Source organism: Solea senegalensis, linkage group LG19 (genome assembly GCF_019176455.1).
Source record: "Solea senegalensis isolate Sse05_10M linkage group LG19, IFAPA_SoseM_1, whole genome shotgun sequence".
In the NCBI taxonomy this organism is placed as follows: domain Eukaryota; kingdom Metazoa; phylum Chordata; class Actinopteri; order Pleuronectiformes; family Soleidae; genus Solea; species Solea senegalensis.
This window is the reverse complement of record NC_058038.1, coordinates 18103081-18129645: the sequence shown is the minus strand read 5'-3', so window position 1 is coordinate 18129645 and position 26565 is coordinate 18103081. Positions and strand designations below refer to the sequence as shown.

General features: G+C 41.0%; 2 protein-coding genes across 4 annotated transcripts in view; one reads left to right on the top strand and one right to left on the bottom strand.

The window, feature by feature from the left end:
- Positions 1-596: 596 nt before the first annotated feature.
- On the bottom strand, positions 597-24207 carry LOC122785188 (paralemmin-2-like). 3 transcript variants are annotated; one of them, XM_044050873.1, is made up of 8 exons: positions 24125-24207; positions 8996-9058; positions 7824-7904; positions 6088-6206; positions 5229-5370; positions 4578-4602; positions 3858-3950; positions 597-2612 (listed from the first exon to the last, which is right to left on the bottom strand). In XM_044050873.1, exons 2-8 carry the CDS (start codon positions 9056-9058, stop codon positions 1735-1737), a joined length of 1401 nt encoding a protein of 466 aa, XP_043906808.1. In that variant the 5' UTR covers positions 24125-24207; the 3' UTR covers positions 597-1734. The 3 variants fall into 3 exon arrangements, with proteins under 3 accessions (XP_043906808.1, XP_043906806.1, XP_043906809.1); XM_044050871.1 differs by lacking the exon at positions 24125-24207 and adding an exon at positions 16201-16498; XM_044050874.1 differs by lacking the exon at positions 24125-24207 and adding an exon at positions 16201-16498 and having other exon boundaries at positions 3858-3938.
- Positions 7881-26565, top strand: part of plppr2a (phospholipid phosphatase related 2a) — a 69197-nt gene continuing 50512 nt past the window's right edge. The window contains exon 1 of the mRNA XM_044050877.1: positions 7881-7955. The gene's annotated coding sequence lies outside the window, so the exon portion shown is untranslated. The remainder of the gene's footprint in view (positions 7956-26565) is intronic.

Sequence of the window (26565 nt, the reverse complement as noted above, 5' to 3'; positions counted from 1 at the left end):
AAGGTATTTTTATTTAATTGTTAAATATTGTTTCCAGTTCCATGTTTTTCATGTGTTTATCCCATAAGTGGAATTATGAGAGGGAATTTCTAATCAGAATCCTAAGAAGGAGAAGTAGGTTACACAGGTTTGCATCTGTCTCTCGTTTGCTATTGTTTGTGTAGAAGTGTGTTAAAATAACAAGGGCAACACTTGGCAGGTAGTCTTTGATCCAGTTATGCAAGACTCACTTTCAGGCAATTAAAAGGAGTTTCTGTAGAGGTTTTTGCTGTGATGCAGGGGAAATAGAATTCCCCAGAGGGCAGGGTCTATGAGGAAAAACACCAGGGTCTTTTTTTAGTTTTTTGTTTGAAGTGTTCATCTAATTATCTCTGAAATACTAGACGGCTATAATCAAGACTTTAGTTTACACTAGCAAAAGCAATGCAGATATGTCCCCTCATTAGAATGACGGGGGTGAACTATTCATTACGTGCACATTTGCTTGTTTTGAATCTCTTGGTCTGTGACCTGTTTTTAATCAGCTCCGTAGACGCTCTCAGTGATACTGATCTCCTCATTTAAATCTCAGCAAGAAAACGAGTAAGAGTGTTTGCCACAATGTTGAACAATTAGTTTAATGAATTTGACACAAAAATACATCCGACAACATTATCGTGTTAAACTTCAGGCACATAGTTGAATACGAACTCCTCCTCATGACTTTAAAATAGCACCGACAGCCGTGTGTAGTCATTAAAAAAAAGAAAAAGTTAAACATTAAATCTCCGTGAAACAGATTATTGTTAGAAACATTCATGCCACAGTGTAAAAAAATCAAATTCTTTTGCTGCTCTTGTGCACTTTTCTATTCCTGGAGGAAAGAAAAGTTAAACACATTGAGTTTTTTTTGGCTGATAACGCACAGAGCGGAGGTCTCAAACTCGTGGCCCATGGGCCAAATGCGGCTCCTCAATCGATTTAGTGTGGCCCGTCATTTCATATTAAGTTGTAATGGGAAATGGCCCATGACCTCCTCTACCCGTAGCTAGATTATAGACAGAATACAGTAGTAAATATGGTTGTTAGCTCTAGTCAGAAACATTGAGCATCATTTTATTAATAATTATACATTAGGTTGTATATATAAATGTTTTTAATTGATTACATTTAACGTAAAGTTATCTATATGAGCTTGTTTAGTGTTTTTATTACAGTTGTTTAATTAATTTTGCATCATAAATGCCTTTTTATTGTTCCATATCATACCAAACAAACTTTCTGTGAAATATCATCATGAATATCCTTGATTTTAAGCTCTTTTCCCACATAGTTGAACACTTCTTCTCATGACCAGACTGGCCCCTCGTTGGCTCTCAGGTCACTTGAGTTTGAGACCCCTTGTATACCGTGTTTGTCCAGAGGCACAGAAACAAACAGAGGATCCCTTGCAGTGAAATGTACTGCATGTCTTGCAGGACTGCATGGTGAAGTTCTCTGTGTTGTCCACCAGGGGGAAGAAGTGTTTTTTAACAGTGCCTCAGAGCTGCAGACAGTCTCCAGCTGCTGCAGAGATGCACAACATAACAACAGTCTTTTCTTTTGCCAAAGTGAAGTGGTCAGCACTCTGGGCCAAAACCATTGTGAGACCACACCATGAAGTGGTTTGTGTACTCTAATGTAGTGCAGCATATGTTCTGTTTTAGAAGGCACAACTTAGTGTTGTGTTGAGGTCTGGTGAGTTGAGTCAGTGTCTTACATGACGGAGCAGCACTGGCAGGTCTTACGCTTTGTTGTGCCCTTTCCTTGTTCTTCAGCTTTGTCGGGTGAAGAGGATTTCTGTGATTTTTCCTGACCACATGTATCATCCTGGACTTTAACTTGCGCTCCATTTCCATCCAGAGGAACTTCCTGAAATACTTCATCCTTGGACTCTTTCCCTGCCTCCTGCTCTGCTACCTTGCTTACAGTTGGTGGAGCTGGAGCAGATGTCTCATCTCCTAAGACATACTCTTCTCCATCATCGGTGATCATGACTCGCTCCACAGTGATCATGCCCTCACTCCCGTCTTGGCTGTTTCCCTGGTCAACTGTGGCGTCAGTGTATCCCAAGAACAAAAGAGTGACTGGGCCGTCCTCTAACTTTTGATCCTCGATGTCATCTACCGTCACTGCTGAGACATTCCTGTCATCTTTTTTATCTTTCTGGTTCCCCACAGTTGCAGCGCTGTCATCTGTGCTCAGCTCAGCCTCTACGACGTAGCTTCTGGAGCTGTCGAGCTGCATAATCTCTTCTGTCACTGCATGATGGCCAGAAAGAGAGCGCTTTTCCCCTGGCGTTCGGCTCGCTTCTACAATCTCAGTCTTCATCTCCGCCTTGCTCGGCACGACTGTGACTTCATCCAGCAGCGCTTTCATCCCGACGCCGTCAATGACGTTCAAGATCTGGCCAAGCTCTTCGTTTGAGGGTTGACCGTCTGGGCCTCCGACGGCGTGGATACTCATTCTGCCATCATCAAAGACCGCGTGAGCCCTCTCTGTGCCACCTGGTGTGGACACGGGGGCCACCGACCTGACGACAGTCGCCCCCGTCTTTGGATCTCTCTCGACCTGCACTGCTACCATTCCCAGGACTGCGAAACAACAGACAGAGCAGAATTCAAATGAAGGTAACATGTAATGACTGATTACATAAAGGTCGAACTCTAACACTTAGGACGCTTTATTGGCATAATTTTAATATATATGTATATATATATATATATATATATATATATATGTGTATATATATATATATATATATATATAAAAGCTTTAAAACTGTAGTGTGTAACTTTTTGATACAACGGTCAAATGAGTCCATACAAAGCTGATTAAGCTCCACACGACTCACCCTGAGTTTTGCATGGCTACATTCCTGCACCTGCACGCAGGAGGTAATCTGTCTTTATGTCAATATAGACGGAAGCAACAGCAGCATTGTGCTAGTAAAGTGAGACGACGGGTTGCAAACAGGTGTAAAAACACTTCTTTGTGAGTGAAAACACAAAGAAATGCTCATAAAACTGAATTCTACTGCTCTGGAAAACCCGGTTGTTATATACTTCTTGATAGTTTTGCTTGACAGAGCCCATTTTCACAGCATACAAAAAATGTTACATTGTTTTTGTTCCTGAAGATAGAAGATTAAGATAAAATAGTTTGATTATTTAGTCTTTAATACGATATGCTTTACAGAGGCTGCCATATTTCTACAGCGACCTTCTGAAGCAGAAGTTTACTAAGTAAACAATGGGAAAAAAAGAACGATAACCCGACTGATGTGTGAAGGCCACTGCGAGGGTGAGAAGTTCTCCACATGTCACCAATTCTCACACAATCTAAAGTCATTTGCTGTCATTTGCTATTTATTTATTTTAAATCACATTGTCTTTAAACTAAAAGGTCATCAGTGTGACGGTAAATCCTAGCTCAGAAACAGAGGTTTGTTTATCTAATGGGAGAGGACACAGTGCTCACAATACAGTCAAATGAATAGAAAAAATTGTGCTAAGTATAACTTTGCTCTGAGGACTTCTGTTCCATCGTTAAGTCGTACCCTGCAGGCTCAACCTGGACAGAGGAACATTAAATAAATGGATTAATACATAATGAGACTGGAGAGTCTATTGCACACAGCTGGAGAGTTTTATGTCCTAAAGTCCTGTTTGTTAATATTTATACTGCCACGTCATTATTACAAAATCAGATGGAGACGAAAATGTCAGTGAAGGTTCAGTTCAAACCACCTCAGTTAAACCTCTGGATCCCCGGTGCTATTTGTAACCCAGTAAATGCACATACACTATTATATAGCATCTGCTTTTCCTGTGCCTCACCTGATCGGCCGTCCTGCCCACCGTCAAGAAACATCTGTTTTTCCATTTGTGTCTGGATGTGCTCCTCAGCCTTTGTAGTCACTGTAAAGAGAACTGACAGTAAACACAGACAGAACTGATATTATAATCAGTTTTTTTTATTTAAAAATCAAAGGAAGGAGTTTGGCTGATGTATAGTTCAGCTGCAACTAACTCGATTAATCTGTCGATGAATCGTTTGGTCCATAAAATATCAGAAAACCTTAAAGAAATGTTGATTGGTGTTCGTCAAACCTGGAAATGATGATGTTCTCAAATGTCTTGTTTTGTCCACAAACCAAAATGATTCACTTTTAATGATTTCTTTGTTATCCAGAGCAAAGAAATGAAGAAAATAATCACATTTAAGAAGCTTAAACAAACGGAAATCATGTTTTAATCATGAAAAAAAAAAAGATTCGAACAGATTAATCGATTATCAAATAGATTTCGATTCATTTAGTAATCGATTCATCGTTTGTTTCAGCTCTACATTGGATATATGATAGAGTCAGAGTCGAGCCGTTTCTCAAACATGGCTCCGTTCTGTCACGTTGATTTAAATGGCCATTCTTCACGCTCAGTATTAGTTATGGCAAATTATCATTCGTCAAGACAGAACAGATTCTTCCTGAGTGTGACAGAGAAGAAACCGAAGCTGATGGCGAGCTAACGACAATGAAGTGAACTCTGACTTCCTACCTCGTGCGTCCTCGTCAGTTGTGGCCTGTGGGTGAAAAGAGATAAGTGTCAGTGCCGTGCGTGGTTAGACGCACAGACACTGCGTCACTACTGAGTTTGCAACTTTCAACACATGCCTCCCACCCTTTCCGGAGGCCCTCCCCTGCAGCTCGTATCCTGCCATTAATATTTCACAGTCCTCATCGGAGGACACTTCAACCGAGCTCCCATAATATAAAGAGGCACTGAGATTGTTTTTTTTTATATTCACGATACATAATTCAAGGTACTTGTATCCCACTTGTACAGACTATTTTGTTGTAAAGTGCATGTATTTCATAATTATTCAACCATTACCAAAGAACCGAGCTGTGGCTGGAGGCCAAATTCATTCACTGACCCTTATTTTTATATTCATTAATGAATAAGTTTGAGTTTTTTATATGTTCAGCTTCGAAGGGAGGATTTCGCTGGAGGACCACGGTACTTTGTTTGCTGCACATTTTAAATCTGCTGCCTCCACAACATACAAATACTATTGGGTTATTTATGCAGCTAGAAAACAGAGTTATTAGGTGAACTTTGCTGCTGTATGTGACGAAACTATGCAGAAACTGCTGCTGAACTGACGTTGTTTTTATCTCTGACTATAGACACGTCTGCCTATCTCACCTGATAGGAGTTGTGTGTTCTGGCTGTTGCTACACAGCTGACCAACTCTTTCCTTTCTTCTTGGGAAGCTTGTTCCTTTTTTCTGGAATCAGCTGTCTCTTCTTTCTCGTCCTCGGGCGTCTTTTGACTGTTTTCCTGTTCTCTGGATAACACACGCACACACACACACACGCATTGACACAGACTTAGTCTTTGTTAACACAAAAAAATTGCAAATTAGAGCTTGTAAAAACGAATGTACAGTATGTTCTATAATTCATCACGTCATCACAAGCGTCAGTTGGTCCTGTAATTGTCAATAAACAATATTTAAAAAACTGTATCGTGACTAAAACACTGTGCTTCAGGTTCCATGTTTAGAAATCAACGCTCACGTTCCCTGTGCCCTCCTCAAATTTACTACCCACTGGACACCTTTGTGACAAAAATGTACACACATACAAAAATCATAATACATTTTTTCAGCCTTTTATAAATGAACTTCAGCCCTCATCAAAATGATCAAATATTCAATAATTTTCAGTATTTTAACCATTTAAATGCCAGTTTAATTATTTGAATTATTCATTATTTATTAAAAAAAACCTACAGAAATGCTTAAACTGGAACTTAAGGGGTTAAAATCCTGAAAATGATTGAATGTTTGGTAGATTTGAGTTACTTGTGAAAGTGATTTGTGAAAATCAGTAGAACAAATATTCATGCATGTTGCTTTTGTGGCAGTTTTTGTAAAGTGTGCATTTGTGCAAAAATTCACGCCCACAAGCTTGTAACACAGCCAAAATGATCAAAAAAACATTACATTTGATCATAGTCTGCCTATTACTGATCTCAGAGAAGCTGTTAAAATGTGTCTCACGCTGATGCCTGCGTGTCCTCTTCCTCCTGCGGCAGGGGACCGGTCCGAAAGCTGTCGAGTGGAAGGAGGACAGGAGGTCGGGTAGTTTCACTAAGCCACTGGTCCCTCAAGTACTTCCTCTGAATGAGAGGTGAAGGAGACAAGAGTGAAAACTAAGACGACTTCAAGCTTTTCATCCTCAAACAGTTTACAATGATTTTTTTAAAAAAAAAGCTTATATAATATAAATGTATATTATATTAAAGGCGGATGGCTGCTGTGTTTCTGTGCCAGTGTTCCCCCCCCACTCATTCCTGTGTTGAGCGCCACCGTGAGGAGTGGTGAAGTAGTGCTCCGCGTGAGTCAAATGCTGCATCTTTTAAATACCAACGTCAATATTTGGTGCCAGCCAGCATATTGATAATTGTGTGTCATGATTCATTCAGCACATCTGCTGCACTGTTACTGTTAGTGAGCGTTCGGAGTGTTCAGATGTGCACACCAAACCTTCTGCCTGTGTGGACGTAAAACAGAAGCAATCACAGAGCAGACACCTGTGTTATTTTAGCACCTCTCCGTAGAACAGTAAAGGCCTTCTGCCAGCTTGTGTCTGGTTGACAGTGAAAGGGATTTTACGGCTCTGTGACATGCAGACATCCTGCTCCTGGTGTGGAGATATAATCTGTCGTTCATGTCCAACTCAGATTATATGAGAACATTAATACCACCCTAAAAATGGAAATTTCTGAAGATCCTTTACTTTCACCTTCTGTCCATGTTTGTCACAAACCTGCAACTGTGCTGCTCTTCCATCATCATCATCATCATCTTCTCACAGTGCTTTTATTTGCTGTGGAGATGCTGAGAATACCACCACCACCAGCAGCTCTCCTTTTAGTTTCTGAAGTATTGAGGGATTCTGCTTCATGTTTAGCCCCCACTAAGATGAAAGAGGTGTTGTTGTGCCTGGTGTTTAGTTTTATTCATTTGCATTTCGACTGCAGCTTAGATGGCGTGTCCATGCTGTAAATGATGCACACGCCCCCAAGGCAACACTTGGTTGTATAAAGAAGTGTGTTCCATGTTTTTTTTTTTAAATGTATTTATTTTTTATTTTTGTGGGAGGCTGTAACTGCATACATGATGCAGCCTTGGGTTATTGGCAACAGCATGTGTCCTATAGGGAGCCACCGTGAAGTAGATAATGGGATACATACCAGCTCAGTGCGAAGAATCCCTGACAGACGTTAAAAAAACCAAAAAAAAACCCAACATGCTCTGAGTCTTTCATCACTTCCTCTGCAGCGTCGCTTCCTTATTGTTTTAGCACGAGCAAACACAAAGTGCTAAAAGCAACTCAAGTTCAGCACACGTGAACTGAACTGAAACAGCTTGCTTATGTTACTGGGCAAAGTCCAAGTGACCCCTCCCAGAACACTTGAGCTAGACGTCACCTAGTGAAGATGAGGGCGGGGACACGGCAGTGGTCAATTTTTAACATGAAACAGCTGGAGAGACATAAACAATGGAGTGAGATCACAGCCGAAATGTTTTCAAGGCATTTAAGAGTGCCTTATCTTTAAAAAGAATCTAATATGTCTTCTGTTATGTAACAAGTGTAAGTCCACTCTCATGGTATGGCAAAGTTAAACCTATATTTATAATCTCCATTAGATTATGAATATAGTCACGTGCACCGGCCGGATTATTCTGATGTGTTGCAAAGTGAAAAGGTCGAGAGTGCTCAGTTTACAAACCTTTGTCTGGGCCTTTTTCAACCACTCTTCCTCTGTCTCCCTCCTCAGCTTCTCCTCTTCCTCCTGCTGCTGAAGCCTCTCCTGTTGAAAGGACCAAACGTTTTTAAACGTTTTTTAAAGACATAAAGTAAGGTAAGAAAAACCCTGGGATCCTTTAATGTTGTGATGAATGTTTGGAAACAAATCTCTCGTATAAAGCGCGATAAAGTTTACTTCTTGACCGCGCCCACCACCTCCGCCCCAATCACAGGCTTCTTTTACTCTCCTCACTTTTCCTGTTGCAGAATTCCACACACCGTCTGTAGATTATCAGCTGTGTCCGTACTTCAAAGCTCACAGAGACAATTTATTCCACTTTCCTCACAACGGTAATCCCCCGTATTCTCTGGCAACTGTCTTACCTCTTAACAGCAAACTGTCACGGAACTTGAATTAGTCCAAGAAGTCATTGGTGATTGTGAATTATGGAGCGACCGCTGCATTTTCTCACACTAACACCAGACAGAAGTTGGTCCGAGAGCTCTGCCCCTGCAATATGTCGGTGGGTTACACCCGCTTTTTAATATATTTCTTTGGTAACACCCCTTTGCAGTCATGGTCCCAGAGGACAAGGACGACTTCTGCATGAAAGCAGAGAACTGAGATAGTTGGGGAGAGGGAGAGGGGGGTATTTTTAGGGGACGTGACCGGCAGATTAAAGTGGCAGATACAGCTGGCAGAGAGCAGGGATGCCGAGAGAAATAGTTCAATGACGCAGCACATTGTGCGCATGCTGATGCTGTATTTGTACTGTTAATGTAAGCTGTAAACATGTTGTGCTCCACCCCAGGCCTTTGCTGTCTCTGGTGAAGTGGTTCACTTGTGTTAAGGCGGATTTCTTTTTTTTTTACTCCGGAGAGAGAGGTCAAGCCAACTCCACTCAGGCCCTCAAACCTTTCATTACACACACCGGTGATCACTGGCCACAAAGTTAACTGGGGAATGTTCTTTCCGCGCTGACTTCAGGCCGTGCACATCAAGTGAGATTGTTCACTCAAGTGTCACTGTTGGTACGGCAAGATTATTTTTGACAGGAGGTGAAAGAGCGTGTGGCTTTAAGGCTGACTAAAGTAGAAAGTGGAGGGGGGGGCGGTGGTGGGGCGGGGGGGTGGATAAAAAACAGAAATTCTCACCGTGATGACTCTCAGCCTTCGTTGGTACTTTTCTGCTTCATCCATTTCTTCCATGCTTTGCATCTAAAACATATGAATGGGTGGAATTTTCTTTGAATGAATGAATTTGTTTATTTTGTACATTTGTACAAAACCATATTGTACATATGAAAATATGTATGTGAAATAAAAAAACACAAAACGAAATGAATTATACACGTACACATATCTGTACAGTACTGTGCCGTTTTAGCAACGCTACAATGATCATACAGTATAGTGAACAATAATAATAATAATGTTATTGATAAACAAAGATGTTCTCTTCAGTCTGTAGAATAAGATTTGTATAAATCAAGACAATAATGAAGCAAAAATAATATTTTGACACACTTTTGTGTTAAACAAAAATATTGTGCCTCTTGCGATTGCAGGAAAAAAAAAATTGTAATATATAATATATATAATAATTGTAATATTGTAATTTCGATGAAACTTTGATTAATTGTTCAGCCCTAATATAGAGAAATGTCTACTGTGAATAAAGCTAAATTCATGATCATTAGCATTTGGGTTGGATTGAGTTAAACTCATACAACGGCATGTCTTAACCTGCATTTAATGCACATTAATACAGAATCATGCATGTATATAGTATATATAAAAGATTTGGAAATTCACTTAATCCCGGACAAATAAAGTTGTGTGAATTGAATTGATTCGACCCAAAGTGCCAGGAAACAATATAAAACACAATCACCCATAAAAACCACAGCACAAGGACCATTAAAAAAAATAAAGAAATCATACAAAAGATATACACGTGAAGTGTCACGTCCATAAAACCTTTGTTTTCAACCAGAGATTTAAAAAGTAAGACGACGTCGGCGTATGAGACGCCAACATGAGGATGGTTCTGAAGCACATCTTCAAAGAAACAGCCACCTGCTATTTTAGTCTATTGATTAGTGAAGCCTGAACAGTAGTGTCACATGCCACGCTGAGGTTAAGTAGCACTGACACAGATCAGGTCATAGAAGCCCCGATAACTCTGACGTGTTACTCATGCAGCCTTCAAAGGAGGACACGTTTAGTTTTAGTGGGATTTAAAGTGTGGATTTGTGAGATGTTTCTAAAAAAAAAGGATTTTAATTTGTTGTTGAAGTTAATATTTTGCAGTTAATCATTTACCAAGATCTAAGGACTGTTTTTATATGATCAGCATGAGAATAAAGCTTCCTTGGTTATTTTTCTCTCTCTCTAGCCTTATGTATTGACATTTACTGCATTATATAAGCCTGACTGCTATCCTGCTAAATTTGTAGCACTTTTTTTACTCATAGCAGGGGTTTTCACACAAGTTCCATTCAAAGGGAGAATCAGTATCTTCTATCTTTATCTTCTGTGTAAATACAAATGGATATAGTTTAAAACATTCTGTTGTTATTAAATATCTTTGGATGAAATGAAGGGACATCTTAAAGCTGGTAAAAGTGTTTCATTAAAGCTAGGACCCTGAAGCGGTGGCTGAATCATAGACTGTAACAAAAATTCAAGTCTTGCTGTTTTCTCACTGAAGCCAACCCGGAAGCACTGAAGCAATATATGGATCAGTCACAAGGGGGCGACTTTACGATCTGCAAAAAGACATCCAATTTGGATGTAACTCAGTGTGGAAACTGATCCTAATTCTCACTGGAGTTACGATTTTAGCTTCTTTTTTTTAGAAGACAATAAACGATAAAGCACAGCACATATCAGCGGACGCTGGTGTGATTGACAGCTGATATTGTCCTGGTTGCAGATGATTATCTCTAAAGCCTCTGGTTGCAAAACGTCAACTTGGGCGCCCCCTAACCCCCCCCCACGACCCCAAAGACCCACAGAAAGCAGAAGGTGACGAGGAGCGCGAACATGGTTCCGCTATCTCAGAGCTGCTCTCTGCTCCATATTAATGAGGAGCCGACTTCGAAGCATTATTGATTGATGGGGAAGCGGAGCAGAGGAGGAGGATGGAGGATGGAGGAGATAAAAAGACCGTTGTGTACTACATAGATATTGATCAGCTCACACCAGCCCTTCAAGTCCTTGCCAAGACCCGTCTCACACAGTCTCGGCGTGGCAGAGAGTCATTGTGAGCCGGAGATAGCTGCAGCTCACATTCCTCACACATTTAACTTGAACTCTGAACTTCTCTCCCCACAGTCCAGCCTCTAATGTGCACCACAGCTCCACCTGTTGAAAGCACGCGCACCTGTGGCCTTTTTTTTAAGTATTTCACTTTCTCCATAAGCTTTACATGTGTAATAGTGTGGTTCATAGTCTCACATACACATTTCATCAAAGCCTCTCTGTACAAACGTTGTCTCTTTGAAGCTCAAACCCTCTCTTAGATGTATAATAATTTACCGTTAATGACTGTTTGTTAGTTCACCAGAGATTAGTGTGTATCTGCTCCAGGCTGATGAGTCAGTCTAACCTCACATGTCCTTTTCATGTTTGGAAATGAGGTGATGGACAAACTTTGTGCTCTTTTCTGACATATTACACATATGCTATCATTTCAGCCATAAGCACGGACTGTGTATGAACATGTATGTGGTCTATGGTTTGAAAAGTGAAGCTCAGTCAGTCGGACGGAGGTCTCTGGGAAAATGAGCTTGAATTATAACATCACTAAACATTTTCCTGGGGAGTTAATGGTCTCAAGCACTAGATTTGGGTCCTTTTTGAGTAGAATATGATGTCAATTTTGTAAATTATGTTCCTATTTAGAGGAAAATGGATGATAAAAGTGTGGCTCATATGATTGAAGAGGAGCCTGATGGCAAGTGATGTCTGTGAATGTTCTGGTTTCAAAAACTGACATGGCAGTGGTCAAAAACACTGACTGTACAATGGTTTAATATGGTGTTTATATCAATTTTACACGGAACATTTCTTATGAAACATTGGTGTGATGCAGCCAGGCCTGAAAGTAATGCTACACAGCTTTTTTACAAAATGATGATTGGTCTGTTTGTGCTGTTATTATGCACTCAAACACGTTTGTTATTTTCCAAGAAGTACACTTTTACTGTATGGTCAAGCAACATAGTGTTGAAATGTGTGTTTCATTACACAAACCGTGAATTCTTGAATTGAAACTGATGGACACCCAATATCTCTTTGGTGTAATCTTTGGCACCGTTTGAACTGAAACAGTAAAAGTGGGATTTAGTTTTTAAATTTGTGTGAGGGCATTTTAAATTATTGATATTTTATAGCTCGTTTTCACACTTAATAATTTATGAATCCACATATTATAGTATTGCATGGAGTTTGCATGTTCTCCCCTGGTGTGCGTGGGTTTTCTCTGGGTTCACAGTCCAAAAACATGCAGATTTGGGGGATGAGGTAAATTGAACACTGTAAATTAAATGTGAGCGTGAGAGTGAGACTGTCCTGCATTAACAGTTGAGGATTTTTCTGATTAGTCGCTGAATAATATAGCGGTTGACTCTTACGAAATATAGCCTTTACCGTGACATTTTCTTACTTGTTATATGTCATCTTGGCCCTATCCCAACCTCACTTCTTCTCCATACCTAAACCCCTCTTTTCCCCTGAAAATGAATTGTTTCTTGTACGTGATTCACTTAGAAGCCGTCTCTGCTTCCACGTTCCTGAGATTTCTCTCAAAATCCTCTATTGTAGTGAAAACTGCGGGACTTCTAGCTTAGGGAATAGTTGCCGGCGTCAGCTTTTCATTGGCAGCCGGCCCTCAGTACGTCACAACCTGCATTAACCAATTGATGAGTGAGTTTCCTTGTTCACTGTTGTCTTTCAAACCCCAATCGTACCGAGTCTAGCCGACTGTTAGGTGTGAAAACGACCCGTTCCCACTTTAATGCTCATTTATGTTCACATCCGTTTCTGCTGCTAACCACACTCTCAGGTTTGTTCCCCAAATTAAATTCTGTTGACTGTGAGAGTTTAAATACAAGTTCCTGCAGCTATAGTCTCCAAAATGGAGGCTGTTAACACAACAGATGAATGCCTGTGATTGTGAGATGGATGTTGCTGTAATGTTCATGTGTTCACAGAAATATGTGCGGGAATAAAAAAAACAAGAAAACGGTCCCAAGTCAGAAAAGAGCACAGTAGGAGGTGCAGGGAAGAGCAGTGGAGACAGTTGTACTCGTGTTACTTCATCTCAGAACTTTGTCACTGTGATGAGATTCAAAGAACAAAGTACAGAGATCACAGGAAACACAAAGCTCAAGAGTGTGCGACACACACACACACACACACACACACAGAGCAACATCCGCGGAGGCCACAGGTGGGAAGTCTCAAGCATCTGTGTGATATTTGAAGCAGGAATAATGAGATGCCATGTCTGTTCATGAAGGAGTCGCGTCGCTGGGAGATTTTGGTCTGTTTTAGTATGTGAAAGAAGCACAAGGTCACTGTCTACCCCGAGGGAAGTGCTATCTCCTCATGACAGCAGCCTCAGCCTCGACACATGACTGTAACGACACACATGCACTGTGCCTCGCAGTGACTGAATATGACTCTGATACTGTACGTGTGTGTGTGTGTGTGTTGCCTAGAGGTTAATGAGATGAGGAAAGTGTGACAGGGATGCTTGATGTTTCATGGGTAGTGCAGCCAGTGTTTCACAGACACCATTATTCTCTTGGTCGCCCTGTGGAAACAGGCTTCCATTATGGATGATAATGATTTCAGATTATGCGATGATGCCGCCCGAGAGCCAAAACAGCTCGATGACACAAAGGGCAGCGTTTAATACGATGAGGACGAAGAGGTCTCAAGTGGGAAAGAAGACAAACAGATGTGGAGTTCCACAGAGTTTCATGAACACAGCAGAGAGTCTCTGTGCATGGAGAGCTGTAGCACAATATTGTTATGGTTAAACTCATCATTTCCTGAGGAACTTATCTGTTGCTTTTGCCAAAAAATATGATTGTATTTTATTTGTTCATCCTGTTATGTTTGCAAATGTGGGTGTGTCGGTAAATAGTGCTTAGAAACTTCCAGAACTGATCCGGCAGATCTTTACAATGTAATCCTGTTGGGTAATGGATTATATCTGCTAAAAGTACGGCTTAAAAAAAGAAAATGTTGTTGGACACACTAGTGTCTTTTACTCAAAAAAGATCTATGTCATTTAAAGGGAATGGAATCTTGAAAATATGCTTTACCGTCTCAGACAATCTCTTTTTTTTTTGAACAGAAATGTTGTGGTGGATAAATATGACTTCACAGAACACACTGTCAGACGCTGTACTTGCAGCCAACTAGAAATAGTGCCAGAAAAAGTAGATTTAAGATAGATTTCTGCTCATTTGTATTTGGGGGAAAAAACAATGTTGCCTTTCAGGGCAGGACGATCCGAATACCCAGGTCCAGTCGGGCCCGGATCAGCTGTTCTGATCATGACCTACTTGGTTAGGTTATCACGCGTTCGCCTAGTGTAAATGTGACGTACGTTTAAAGGAAATGGATAGAAACACGATGACAGCAGGAGCAAACACTGGCCTGGAGGCAACACAGTTTTCTTAGAAGAGAAATGGTAAAGAACTCTGGATTGTAGGGCAGCGGATTAAAGGAATACTTCACCAATTTGCATTTAGCTGCTAGAATAGGGGTAGTATTTTTTAATCTCAGTTTCCCCTGAAGGAGAGAAAGAAATATCTTCATTCTTTTTTTTCGTTACGCTAAGTGTCACCGGTGGGCGCGTAACAAAAAAATGAATCCAAATCTGTGAAGTATTCCTTTAACGTCATCCTGTCTTTCCCCCTGTTTATTTAACACAGCAGCAGCATGAACTGCTGAGCCTGTCGCTTCTTTGCAGAAAACAAATGAAGCAAAAGTATTGTTTAAAAAAACATGATGTAGGTTGGCACATACTTCATTTCCCAGAATCCCTTGCTTCACTCTCTACAGTTACTACCTCCCTGCAGGGACGGCCCAGCATAAGAACGTCTGTGGGTTTGAGTGTATCAATATTTTAGTCCTGAGATATTTAATCTGCTAAATAGTGTGATTACATTTGACAGGACACTTTCTGTGATGTACTACGATTCAGGCAGGAACACTCTTGTCACCATTAAACATTCATCGCGACAAAATACAGTGAGACTTGACGCTGACGGCGCCGCTCCTTAAAAGCCTCCTGGATTAGCCCTGCAGCATGTTGACACAAAACTGGGAGCGCGACGCAGGAGACGCTTGTGGACGCTTGTAGACGTTCAAACCAAATGGACCACCTCGGTCATAGAGTGGCTGTGGCTGTGATTGAAGCGTGACTAACAGACTGCAGTCAGCTGACTGTCGGCTGATTACAGCTGGGGTGTGTGACTACTGTGTCCTGCATGAGTTTAAACTCACAGCGTCGTCGCGTTGGCTTCAACTTGTGACAATTAAAACAGCTTCTTGTTTGTTCTGATGATTATAGCAGCGCTGTTCAGCAATAAAATAACCTCCACTACCAAAATAAGTGTTAGTTGCAGCCCTGATATACACACTTGTAGGGTTGATGGTACTTTTTGGTCATTGAGAACACATATGAACCTTTTATACTATGACATGTGACCTTTTCTCTGGTAGTTTCATTAACAGTGTTATTGTAGGCAACTAAAAAGGTCAGCGTGATGGCCTCAGAAAAACTCTTTTTCTGTCCCTGCACAGACACAAATATACACTATTTAAACAACAACAACAACAACAAAAACAACTCATATTTTTACATACATACATATTTTTCCCCCAACCTCCCACACTGCAGTGTGCCCATATACCCCAGGCCGTCCAGCCCCCCTGCATGAATGTGTACATTTACTTAACATCACATAACATTACATTACATCAGTATTCATCCAGGTATCAGTACTCTCTGTCCTGTATAATATGAAGGTTCTGTTGTTATTTTAAGCCTTCAAGGACTTCCTCCACTGTCAGATGGGTTTATTTCTGTGGACTTGTCATCTCGCTGCACAGATTGTGAGTTCTCGCGTGTGTGTGCGCACACATTTATTTGTATTTGTTACCTCTGTAGGACCTTTTCTGGCATAAGCACTGACCAAAACAGTCCTAATAATAAGGTAGAACCTAATTTACTACCCTATGCAGTACCCTAAGGAGGATAGCTGTGTGTGTGTATGTGTGTGTGCATGCTCTCTTCAAAGCCCAGTGTGCAGCCTGGTGTCAGTGCAACTTACGTCATCATTGGCTCAAATCATTATCAACGACCCGGCAGACGAGGCTTCTGCAGATGGCTGCTGTGTGCTCCGCTGCCTTGAGCTGCTCTGTCAAGTACTTGTTAATTAGAGAGAAGGGACGACCCTGCAGAGTGCGTGTTTAAACTCCTCCCTTCTATTACAACAGCAGATCCGTGATGAGATGTCGATGATGTTGCACAGTTCTTCGCTTGCGTTCTCCGCTCGCTCCTCGGCGTTCATGCATTCATTCACTAATGTGCGCTCTCTGTTTTGCTTGGAAGAAATGCCTCGTGAACAATGTGTCTCATTTTGTGCTCGAGTCAGTTCTGAAGTGCAGTGTGAGGACAGTGTGATAAGTCTGTTTAAGGGTCACAGGGCTGTACTAGGAAGTGAGATTAATGGGTTAGGGAAGTATATGTTGAGTCTAAATGTCATAGTGTCAAAAAGTTGGCTCACTTTTAATCTGGCGAGGTCACCATGGCAACTTCACTTTGCAATCAGCTATAAAAAGCACCACTCTTTCATGAATCGGCCTCTTTGGACATGCTTTTACCTTTTGTTTCTTGTTGATTATAGATTTGCACTTGTTGTAAAGAGAGTATTCAGTTCCACAGCTCTACAGTGTATCAAGTTAGAAATAAATGTGAGTATAACTGCACTTAGTTGTCAAATGTATCCATATGTACAGTACTGTATATTGGCTATATTATTTACAAATTACCGACATCGCTTTCTTGCCTTATTTGCAGCAACAGTGTTGTTTTTTTGTTGTAATATTAGGTTATTTTTTAATTGCTAATAGCTTTTTACTATAAAAACGTGTTCATCCAATGTGTCTTACGCCCGTTCTTATGTGAACACGCACAGAGTCACTTCACTTGTGTATGTACTGTGTATGTACTGTGTTTCCACTCATAAACTGGTAATTATAAAAATGACTCATACTCCAGACCTCCTTTAGGGGTCGCCACAGCGGATCATCTGCCTCCATCTCACCTTATCCCTCGTGTCATCCTCTGTTACATGAGAACCATCTCGGTGGTCTTCCTCTTCTCTGCTTTTCTATTATTACTAATTCTATTATTGTCATTATTAGACGCACTTCATATACGACAAATGAACAAATGAGTGTTGCTTTGCAGTGTAAGCAGTTGTTGCCAATGCTGCAATAGTGACTTTTCCCACCAGAGGAAGGTTTGTGTGCAGCTGCTCAGTAGATTAGCCAATAAAAGTAGCTCCCACAGACCAGATTATCAATTATTGATCAAGAAAACATGCATATTTGGGGATTAGGCAAATTGGACACTGGATTTGATGGTAGGTGTTCACCCTATGTCAGCTGGGATTGGCACCAGCGCCCCCTATGCCCCTCATGTGGAAGATAAAGTGATAGAAGATGAATGAATGAATGAATGAATACCAGAAATATATTTTCTACCCCAGCTTTAAACTGCCCATTCTCAGAGTTTCTCAAAGTCGTCTGGAGTTATCCATGTTCTGTTTGCTTGATGCAGAAAGAAGCTAATCGTTGTGCTAAGTCGCCATAAGCCAGCCGTACCTCTCTCTGGGATGTTTCCTGCTCGTGGGAAATCAAAGAGCTGCTGCAGCCTACACATTACTATCACATGCACACACATTCACCCACATTCTCCAAAGGAAACATATGATCTCACCAAAATGTGCACACATTGATCCGCCCACAAAGTAGCCAACGTGTACAATGTGCAAGATCGACAAGGCACACTTTATGAGCAATTATGAAACATTGTCTGTCTGTCCTCCCACTCTAACTGCAGCTTGAGCTGAAACACTGGCTAATTCATGTTTATTTAAAAATAAAACATGGGACATGGACACATGCACATGCTATCTCTGTGGAACTATCTCATACACATACTGTATGACATAGAGAGACAAACAAAAGGGCCCTTTTTAATTTAAATTGACTTAATGCCATGAGTAAGGTCGCCCTTCCTCTCTCCCTCTGTCCTTCATACGATATCTCTCTCTGTCTCCTGAGAGCTGGAAGAGATCAGCGATGTTATAGGGTCACACTGCATAAAAAAGGATTACCATTACTGAAGGTCAATATAAGGAACTTTTTAAAGGAGGTAGCAGGAACAAGCCTGTGCTGGCACATTGAATAGCTTCAATGCAAATGAAAGACTCCCATTGTAGAGGCTTGTTCCATATGTTTTAATCATCTTGACATGTAGTCCATTTTTTTTTTTTATTTCTTGTTACTTTGTCTAGTTTACATCATCTTCAAAGTGCAGTACTGTTTGCATGGCAACCATCTTCAATTTCTATATGAATAGAGTCTCTATTCATATAGAAATTTAAATGATATTTCTTTGATGTGTGTTATCCAGTGTGGAGTTACATCTTCAAATGTAGCTGTCTGTGGTCTGCGTGACGGAAATGTTTAGCCACGGTGAAACCAAAAGCTAAATTCAGCATTTTAACAGCCTGTGCAGAGCTGCTCTCCACTCGCTCTTCTGCCAGAGGTGCAACAGCCAGACAGGGAAACCATGTTCTGTGAGTTTTAATGCATCGTCTCAAAGACAGAAAAGACAAGTTCCACATCACAGCCATGTGCATACATCTTATACAGATGAAGCCAGCTGTAAGTGATCATCATGTAGAGAAGTTGGCTTGGCTATAATAAAAATATTTGAGGATTAAAAACGTCATTGTTCACAAAAATTATTCATCTCAGGCAAAAAAAGTGCGTCCCACTTCATGCATGTTTCAGTCTCTGTACATTTTTATTCAGTATATTATCAAAACCTTACTATAACACGACAGAATGACAAACCAATTAAGATTGTATTTGGAATTTCCCCATAGATCACTGTACATTGTGTTTATAAGGCTCATAAAATAGCATTATATGGCAATTTGGTGATTATAATGACCTCACTAATAAGCTCTCGTCTTTCTTCTTATGGATAAATACTGATCTTCAATCCACCAAATATCAGCTAGCATCAACGTTTTTAAGGGAAACAGCCCTCAGATCACCTCACAAGTTCTGCCACATTTCCTTGATTGGCCGTTTTTGATGTAAAACAAATAACCAGTGAAAATGCTATACGTGCCTCAAGTCCATCGCAAAGTAAAGTGCTCTGTCACACGTAGCCTCTTAATCTCAAGAAACAAGGGATTAATTTAAGAGAATCATCTAACTTCTTGGCCCTGAGCTAATTAAAAAGTGCAAGAATATGGCAACGGGCCTGTGACCCATTTTTGGATCCAGCCTTAACCACTGATCTTCAGAGAAATGTGCTGTTGCAGGGGGATTTATCAGCCAAAGGGTGAATTAGGTTAATTAAATTTAGGACGAGGGAGATAACGTATCCTCATGCAGTCACTTCTAGATGCAGATAATAAACTTAAGCAGGTTTCAAACTTTCAATCATGATGGATACACTAAATATTATTCCAGATAGTCGATCAGTCATCTTAAGTATTATTACACTGCAATCAGCTGGTGAAACCAAAGTTAAGACCATCATTTATGAATGGATGTGGCGTCCATCAGGGTTTAATACTGGGTCCTATGCTTCTACATTTGCATATGCCTCATAATCTTATCTTCATTATGTTTATGACATAAACGTTTATAATCAGACAAATGTTAGACACTAACCATAATAAGTTCCAGTTCCTACTATCGGTCCATTGAGCTGTCACTCCAAAACTCAGTAGCCAATCAGCAGGCAACTTCCTAAGGCCCGCCCACAGTCAGAATCCCAAACAAAAAAACTGCGGTACAAAATGTATATTCAAACAATAAAATACAATATTTTATTTAAGTCCTGCTAGTTGGTGTTGCATTACAATGTGTGCTGTCTTTTGTTTTTGCATTTTATTTGTCATTAATTGATTTGAATTGAACAGCAACTCCCATGATCCCATGCTGCTTCATGTGAATCAAACTAGGTCCTCTGTTACTGTTTTGAGAGACTCTTAGCAGCAGAAATGATGTACTGAGCGTTTTAACCCAGTTAAATCACTGCATGAATGGATGAACTTCTTTCAGCTCCACCAGGACACAACACACACTGTGTTATTTTCATACTTATAACCACACAGTTCATTAATCTGGATGTTGTCCTCAAACCTGACCTTAAAATCTTAAAAATAGAAAAACCTAAAAATGCACTTGAATATGGCTCCAGTACTCGAGCAGTTTTATCACTGAGTCAGCATGTACTCTGATTGCACATTAAACATCTGAATGAGTGGACAGTGATTCCATAAATGTGGATTTATGAGGCCCACGCTGACCATGTCTGTGAAAGTAATGGTTCTCTGGGACAGACATGGCTCATAAATTATTCAGAGGAAAAGAGAGGGGAAAAGACAAAGGATGAGGTAGATGTATCTATCTGAGGTGATGAACCTGTTCTTTGTTAGTGTGTAATTATTATCTGCAAATAAAACAAACAACAAACATCAGTGCAGAGGTTTTGTGTCCCAGAAGCGCCCATTCATCATACCGCAAACCTGATTCACCGCTGCAACCTGACAGCTCATTATGTGCCGGAGACCACGGCAACACTCGCTTCTCTTTCTCAGCCTGTCAGTTTGTTTCCTTGCACAGTTTTTTAGCTGCATGATGGACACCAACAAACTGCAAGTATTAGCTTTGACAGAGGCGAACACGGGAGTGTTTTTGGAGAGTAGTAAATATAGAACTGGGTGGTCCATCAGCCTCCCAACCCAGGATAATAATGCAACAGAGTCAAGCAGGTGTGGAGTGAGGAGGTGATGAGAGGAGGTAACGCCACAGCAACGACCATCATGCACAGAAACTAAAATCTGAGCTTTTCATGAACAGTTTCCATGAATTGACTGAATGTGTTCTATGCTCTTAATGACTCCCTCCTCAAACTATGCTCAAGTTCAACGGCTCGACTAATTAAGTTTGTCCAGCAATGAAAACGCCATCGTCTCTAAATGGATGTCATCGCTCCCTAATGGCGTGATTCCACTGGTGCGATACGACTCGGCACGGCACGGTTATTTTGCTTTTCCATTAGTGATTACATTTTTTTAGTACGCAAGAATCAAAGTGAACGATGCCGAGCTGTAGATCAGTCAAAAGGACTTCACAATCCTGGAAACGCGAGTGGCATCAGAAAACCTGGCGCTTTATTTCAGTTCAGTGACTGTGTCAGACGGAGTCTGTGGAGGAAGTACTGAACAAGTTTTCAGGTTTAATTAACTGATTTTAATGATTTAACTGCTTAACTAATCACTAGTCACTTGTTTGTGGGTGTGTAAAACGAAGTCATGGCAGTTTCATGCTGTGATGACTCCGCCCATGCTCAGGAGGTACTATAATATATATTATAGTAATGGAAACACAACCAAACCGTGTAGAGTCGAGTGGAGGCGAGGCGGTACTATATAGTGGAAAAACAGCATAAGTGGGTCTTATTACATCCTGTAGTTAAAATTAAGCAACCTCTAGTTACTGTTATTATTTCAGGAGTCTACATCAAGTGATGTTTAAAATAAAAATAATAATAATAAAAAAATAAATATATAATAAAAAATAATAATAATAAATAAAATAATAAAAAAATTAAAAATATCTGGACAAACAAACTTTGACTTGTTTTAACCTAAGTCAGGACAATCCAAGTGGTTTTTGTGTCTTATTCTGATTATTCTTATGAATTTGATGCTGAAGCTCTGGTTTGTGGTAACTGACCTAATCTATGCTCCAGGTGAGAACAGATCTATTGGAGTTAGTACATTAGAAGACTGCCACCCTCTGTATCATCTATCACAACATCTAGCCGGTGTTGTGTGTTCTTATGCACTTCACGAGTATGAAGTGGAATGTTAAGACGTATGGGCAAGAAACCATGTGGAAGATGAAATGTATTGAGTATAAAACCCCTGACCTACAGCTCAGTGTATTTGACCCGTCGGCCTGGATGATAGCTTTTTCCTCCTGTTTTCAGTCTTGCCTCGTGTCAGCATTACTAAGTTGTGACGACTGTAGGGGCATTTTAAAGATTCTGTGCAGATGGAGCGTGAAGAACTACTCCCTTCATCTCACTCCTTCTCCCACCCATCCTTCGAGTAATCCTCCTCCCCCACTGCTGCACATCCTACCTAATGAGGCGCTCTGCTTCAGCATGTGGGTGTCTCCGCAGCCATGGGCACCAATCTGGATGGCTGTAACAGTAGGACTCTCGGCACGCCGCAGATTTCATTCCCTCTCTCTCTCTCTCTCTCTGTGAGATGCTTGCACACAGCTCCAACATGCAGAAACATGTCAACAAATACAGGTGAATGCGTCCACGCACACGGCGCCGATGTTTATCCAACTTCACATTTAGAAAATAAACAACTGTTTTTCCTGCATCACCATATAGATATTTTTGCACTTGATGATTGAACAGTAACTGGGAAAGTGTGTGTTCTGATGACACATAATGTGGAGTGTCGATTCCCCGAGCAATCCCATCATGCAGTGGGGTAAAATGAGATATCGAATTCATGGACTCACTTGGATTCTTAAAGACGACTGACCCATAGACTTTAATGTCGTTAGTAACTCTTGTGCTTTCTCATTATAGAGGTCTGAGGAACTGTCTATCACAGTTTAATCAGCTGTGAGTTATTATACTATACTACTGCTACGATCTACTTAAACAACACTGCAGTCGACCATGAAGATTACTAACTAAATTAACTATTTTGATCATCCATTAATGGGTTTGAAGCTTTTTTTCATGATTAAAGCAAGACTTCTGATTGTTTAAGCTTCTTAAATGTGAATATTTTCTTCATTCCTTTGCTCCAGATAACGAAGAGATCATTTAAAGTAATTCATTTTGGTTTGTGGACAAAAACAAGACACTCGAAAACATCATGTCCAGGTTTTTTTAACGTTCTCTGACATTTTATGGACCAAGCGATTGCTCGATTAATCAAGAAAATAATCGACATATCAATCAGTTACAAAAATAATCATTAGTTGCAGCTCTATTTTACAGCTTAATAGGTGATGTAAGGAGGAGGGTGGCCAAAACTTAAAAAAAATTCAATGTTTCTTTAATCATCACCTCATAAAATCATCAAATTATTTTTACGATCTGAAAATGTAGATGCAAAAACAGATTGTGTGTCAAAACATCACCTTTCTCTTTCTAATCCTGGCCACAACAGATGGATTATCACACAGACATGAGAGGAGGAAACAGTCAGAGCAGCTGACAGCAGCAGGTACAGCACGTAGCCACGGCCACAGAGAGCTGACGACAAATTGGTGGCAGCGGTAATGAGGATGATGACAGTGATGCTGATAGGTTGTGGTGGTGGTGATGATGATGGTGGTGGTGGTGTTGTGCCTGGACTGTGGCCAGTATGTTTAATAAAAGCCGCCACACTAAATAGGCTTCTTGTGCAGTGGGTGACAGACAGACAGACAGAGAGACAGACAGACAGAGAGAGTGTCCTAAGGCGCTCTGTCTCCTTAACAGTTGGGTCGAGTTAAGTGCATGGTCTGAGGTCTCTGTTGTTAGTTCATGTGTCCACTGGTGGGGATGTATTGTAAGTCACCCATGAATGACTTGTTGTTTACCCTGCAGACTGGGGCTGCATATAAAACAGCTATTTAGGATGCAGACTGTAGTTTCGGTTGCACCACCACCGGTGTTTGGCCCATTTTACCCCATTTTGTACTGTTTTTAGTCTTTGACATAATTTCTTCTCCATTTGAAAAGTAAATTTCCTGCAGTCTATTCCCCCCCGAACTCAAATTAGTTGAAATAAACTTGTCCTGAGGCTCGAAGGGTGAGAAATGACAGGTTTTTGCTGTCGTGTCTGAGCTTGTTTGTGGGGATGGAAATGTAAGTAGTCCAGCAAGCGACGAGCGATGGTAATTAAAGTGTCTTACCTTTTCTTATTTGCAAGCAGTGGAGGTCACAGCAGATCGTCGTCACAGATTCAGGCCTTTTTGGAGTTCCTTCACAGAACAAGCTGAGCAAATTCACATCCAGAGAGCAGTGGGTGTGTTTGAGCCTGTGCTCTGTGTGTACGTGTGTGCGTGTGTGTGTGTAGTTGGGGTTGACCAGAGTGTGGTGCTGCACACTCCTGCCATTAATAAAGTGAAAAGTGAAACATTCAGAAACAGGATCTGGGGGTAACTGCTGGGGAGGTAGCAATGGAAACCAGTAAATGCCACAACACAACCACAAGTAGTACGTCTGTGTGCGGCCGCTTCTTTTTTAAGCTGCAGGATTGGATTTCCCTCTGTCAGGCTTTAAAATAACCACCACACACACTACTGTGTTATTGTATAGTCTACACAACAAAATGATTCGAGAAGTCTTGTATTTTTGATATTTATTATCATTGCAGATTAATTGTACGTACGCTTGTGTATTTATAATTATGTACATTTTATTCCTATGTTTTCCTTGCTAATATCTAAGTAAATATTTATGTAAATGTATACATTTACATATGACCCTCTGAAGTACATGTAATGAACCAAAACAGCCGTTATTTCTGCTGTTTGGTGCCGTCAGAGAAATGTTTCCATAGTTTAGAGAAGTTAGACTGGCTAAACTAGTGCAGGGAAGTGGAACACTGTATTTGTCTCTTTTCCACTACTTTATTGTTGGTTGTCATTTATTTTCTTGCAGGTTTGCTACCTGTCACTTCCATCACTTTGCAGTGTCACCCATTGAAATAAGCCGCACTGGCCCCACCCCCCAGCCCGGGGTTGCATCCATTTGCATCTCATTACGGAGCGATCGCTGCCCTCCCTCCATGTTCTCTGCTTCAGGACCCCATCTGGTGTGTTCACAATAACATGCATCATTTCCCTCCGTGCCTCGGGGGGTTTAACGCGAGCCTCCACGTACAGGGGGACCACTCCTCTTGATCCCGTGTAAAGGGGGGTGGGGGGGGGTGATAATAGCCAAGTGTGGCTCGGGAAATCACATCACATGAGATGAAATTTATTTCCCAATCACCGTGAAAGAGTAAAACACCTGCTGTGCATCACCGTGATATTTGCATAACCTTGCCCACATGCTGTTATGTTAATGGTCTGCCTGTAATGGCATGTTTCAGACAGCGAGAGAATTCCTTCTGACAAACACAAAGCACGAAACTCCTGAAATAAGAGCGTTCACAAACTCCTGACAACAAATAAATAGCCTGAAGTCATTCTGGTGTCACACTTCACCTGCAATACTGTCAGAAATCCTGGTCTATTATACAATATGATGCAATTGCTATTGTTTTCACATACTTCTTTTTTTTAAAAAATGTTTATTATGGTAGAACGGTGGCGTGTTAGGAACAACCTGGTTATAGAATAAACAAAAATAATTGCTGATGTTCGCACAGGATCAAATGAAAGGCCGAGACAAAGGAGAAAGGATAGTGTAGGAATGTGGTCCTTTGTTGTCGGGCTGATTAATGAACTGCCCCTGTAGACTACAACTGGAGCCCCCGGCATAATGATACTCCCTCTGTGTGTGTGTGTGTGTGTGTGTGTGTGATGGGGGGTTGTATTTGAAGATCTGTGCAGGAAGGACTTGTGATGGGCTGGAAAGTGGACATTAAGGTTGTGTGGTTGAGTTTGTTGTTAATTAAACGTCATAAAATTGGTACCACTCTCATGTACGAGCCAGCTCCTGGTCACTTTAGCAGCCGTTCCCGTAAAATGCATGAAAAAAAAAATAAAAAAACAGTTGGAAGAAGCCAGGGCTGTTTGGAGGTCGGTCGTTATTAACAAAACCAAAAGCGAGGAGCGGCTGAGATGCCACGGAGGTTGCTGCAGCCAAATTAACTCATTCGACTAAGAAAAGAAAAGATGAGTGCTGATGTGTCGCCGTGCGTGGGTTCGTCAGTTGGCGTCAAAGTAGTATGAACTGCAGATGTCATACAGCTCTGAGCCAGCAATGAGCATTTTCTTCATCTCCAGTGAATCCCACTGAGGCACGCTTTAAGCAGAAGGTGCTGATCATCATTAGCATCCGCAAAAGTTTCCTTTTTTTATTCATTTCTTTTGGTAGATGTGCCCAGAAGAAGAAAAGGTGCCTGCCTCTAGGGGGGGGCAGTCCATCGTGGGGACACATATAGAGACAAACAACCATTTACTCTCGCTCTCACACCCATGGTCAATTCACCTAATTCCCATATGCATGTTTTTGGACTGTGGGAGGAAGCCGGCGAACCCAGAGAAAAACCCACGCACACACGGGGACAACATGCAAACTCCATGCAGAAAGACCCATTTAATGAACTTAGGAGTGCATGTATGAACACATTATCAACATCAACACTTTTTTTAATCTGACTCGGCGAAGGAGAACTTTCATC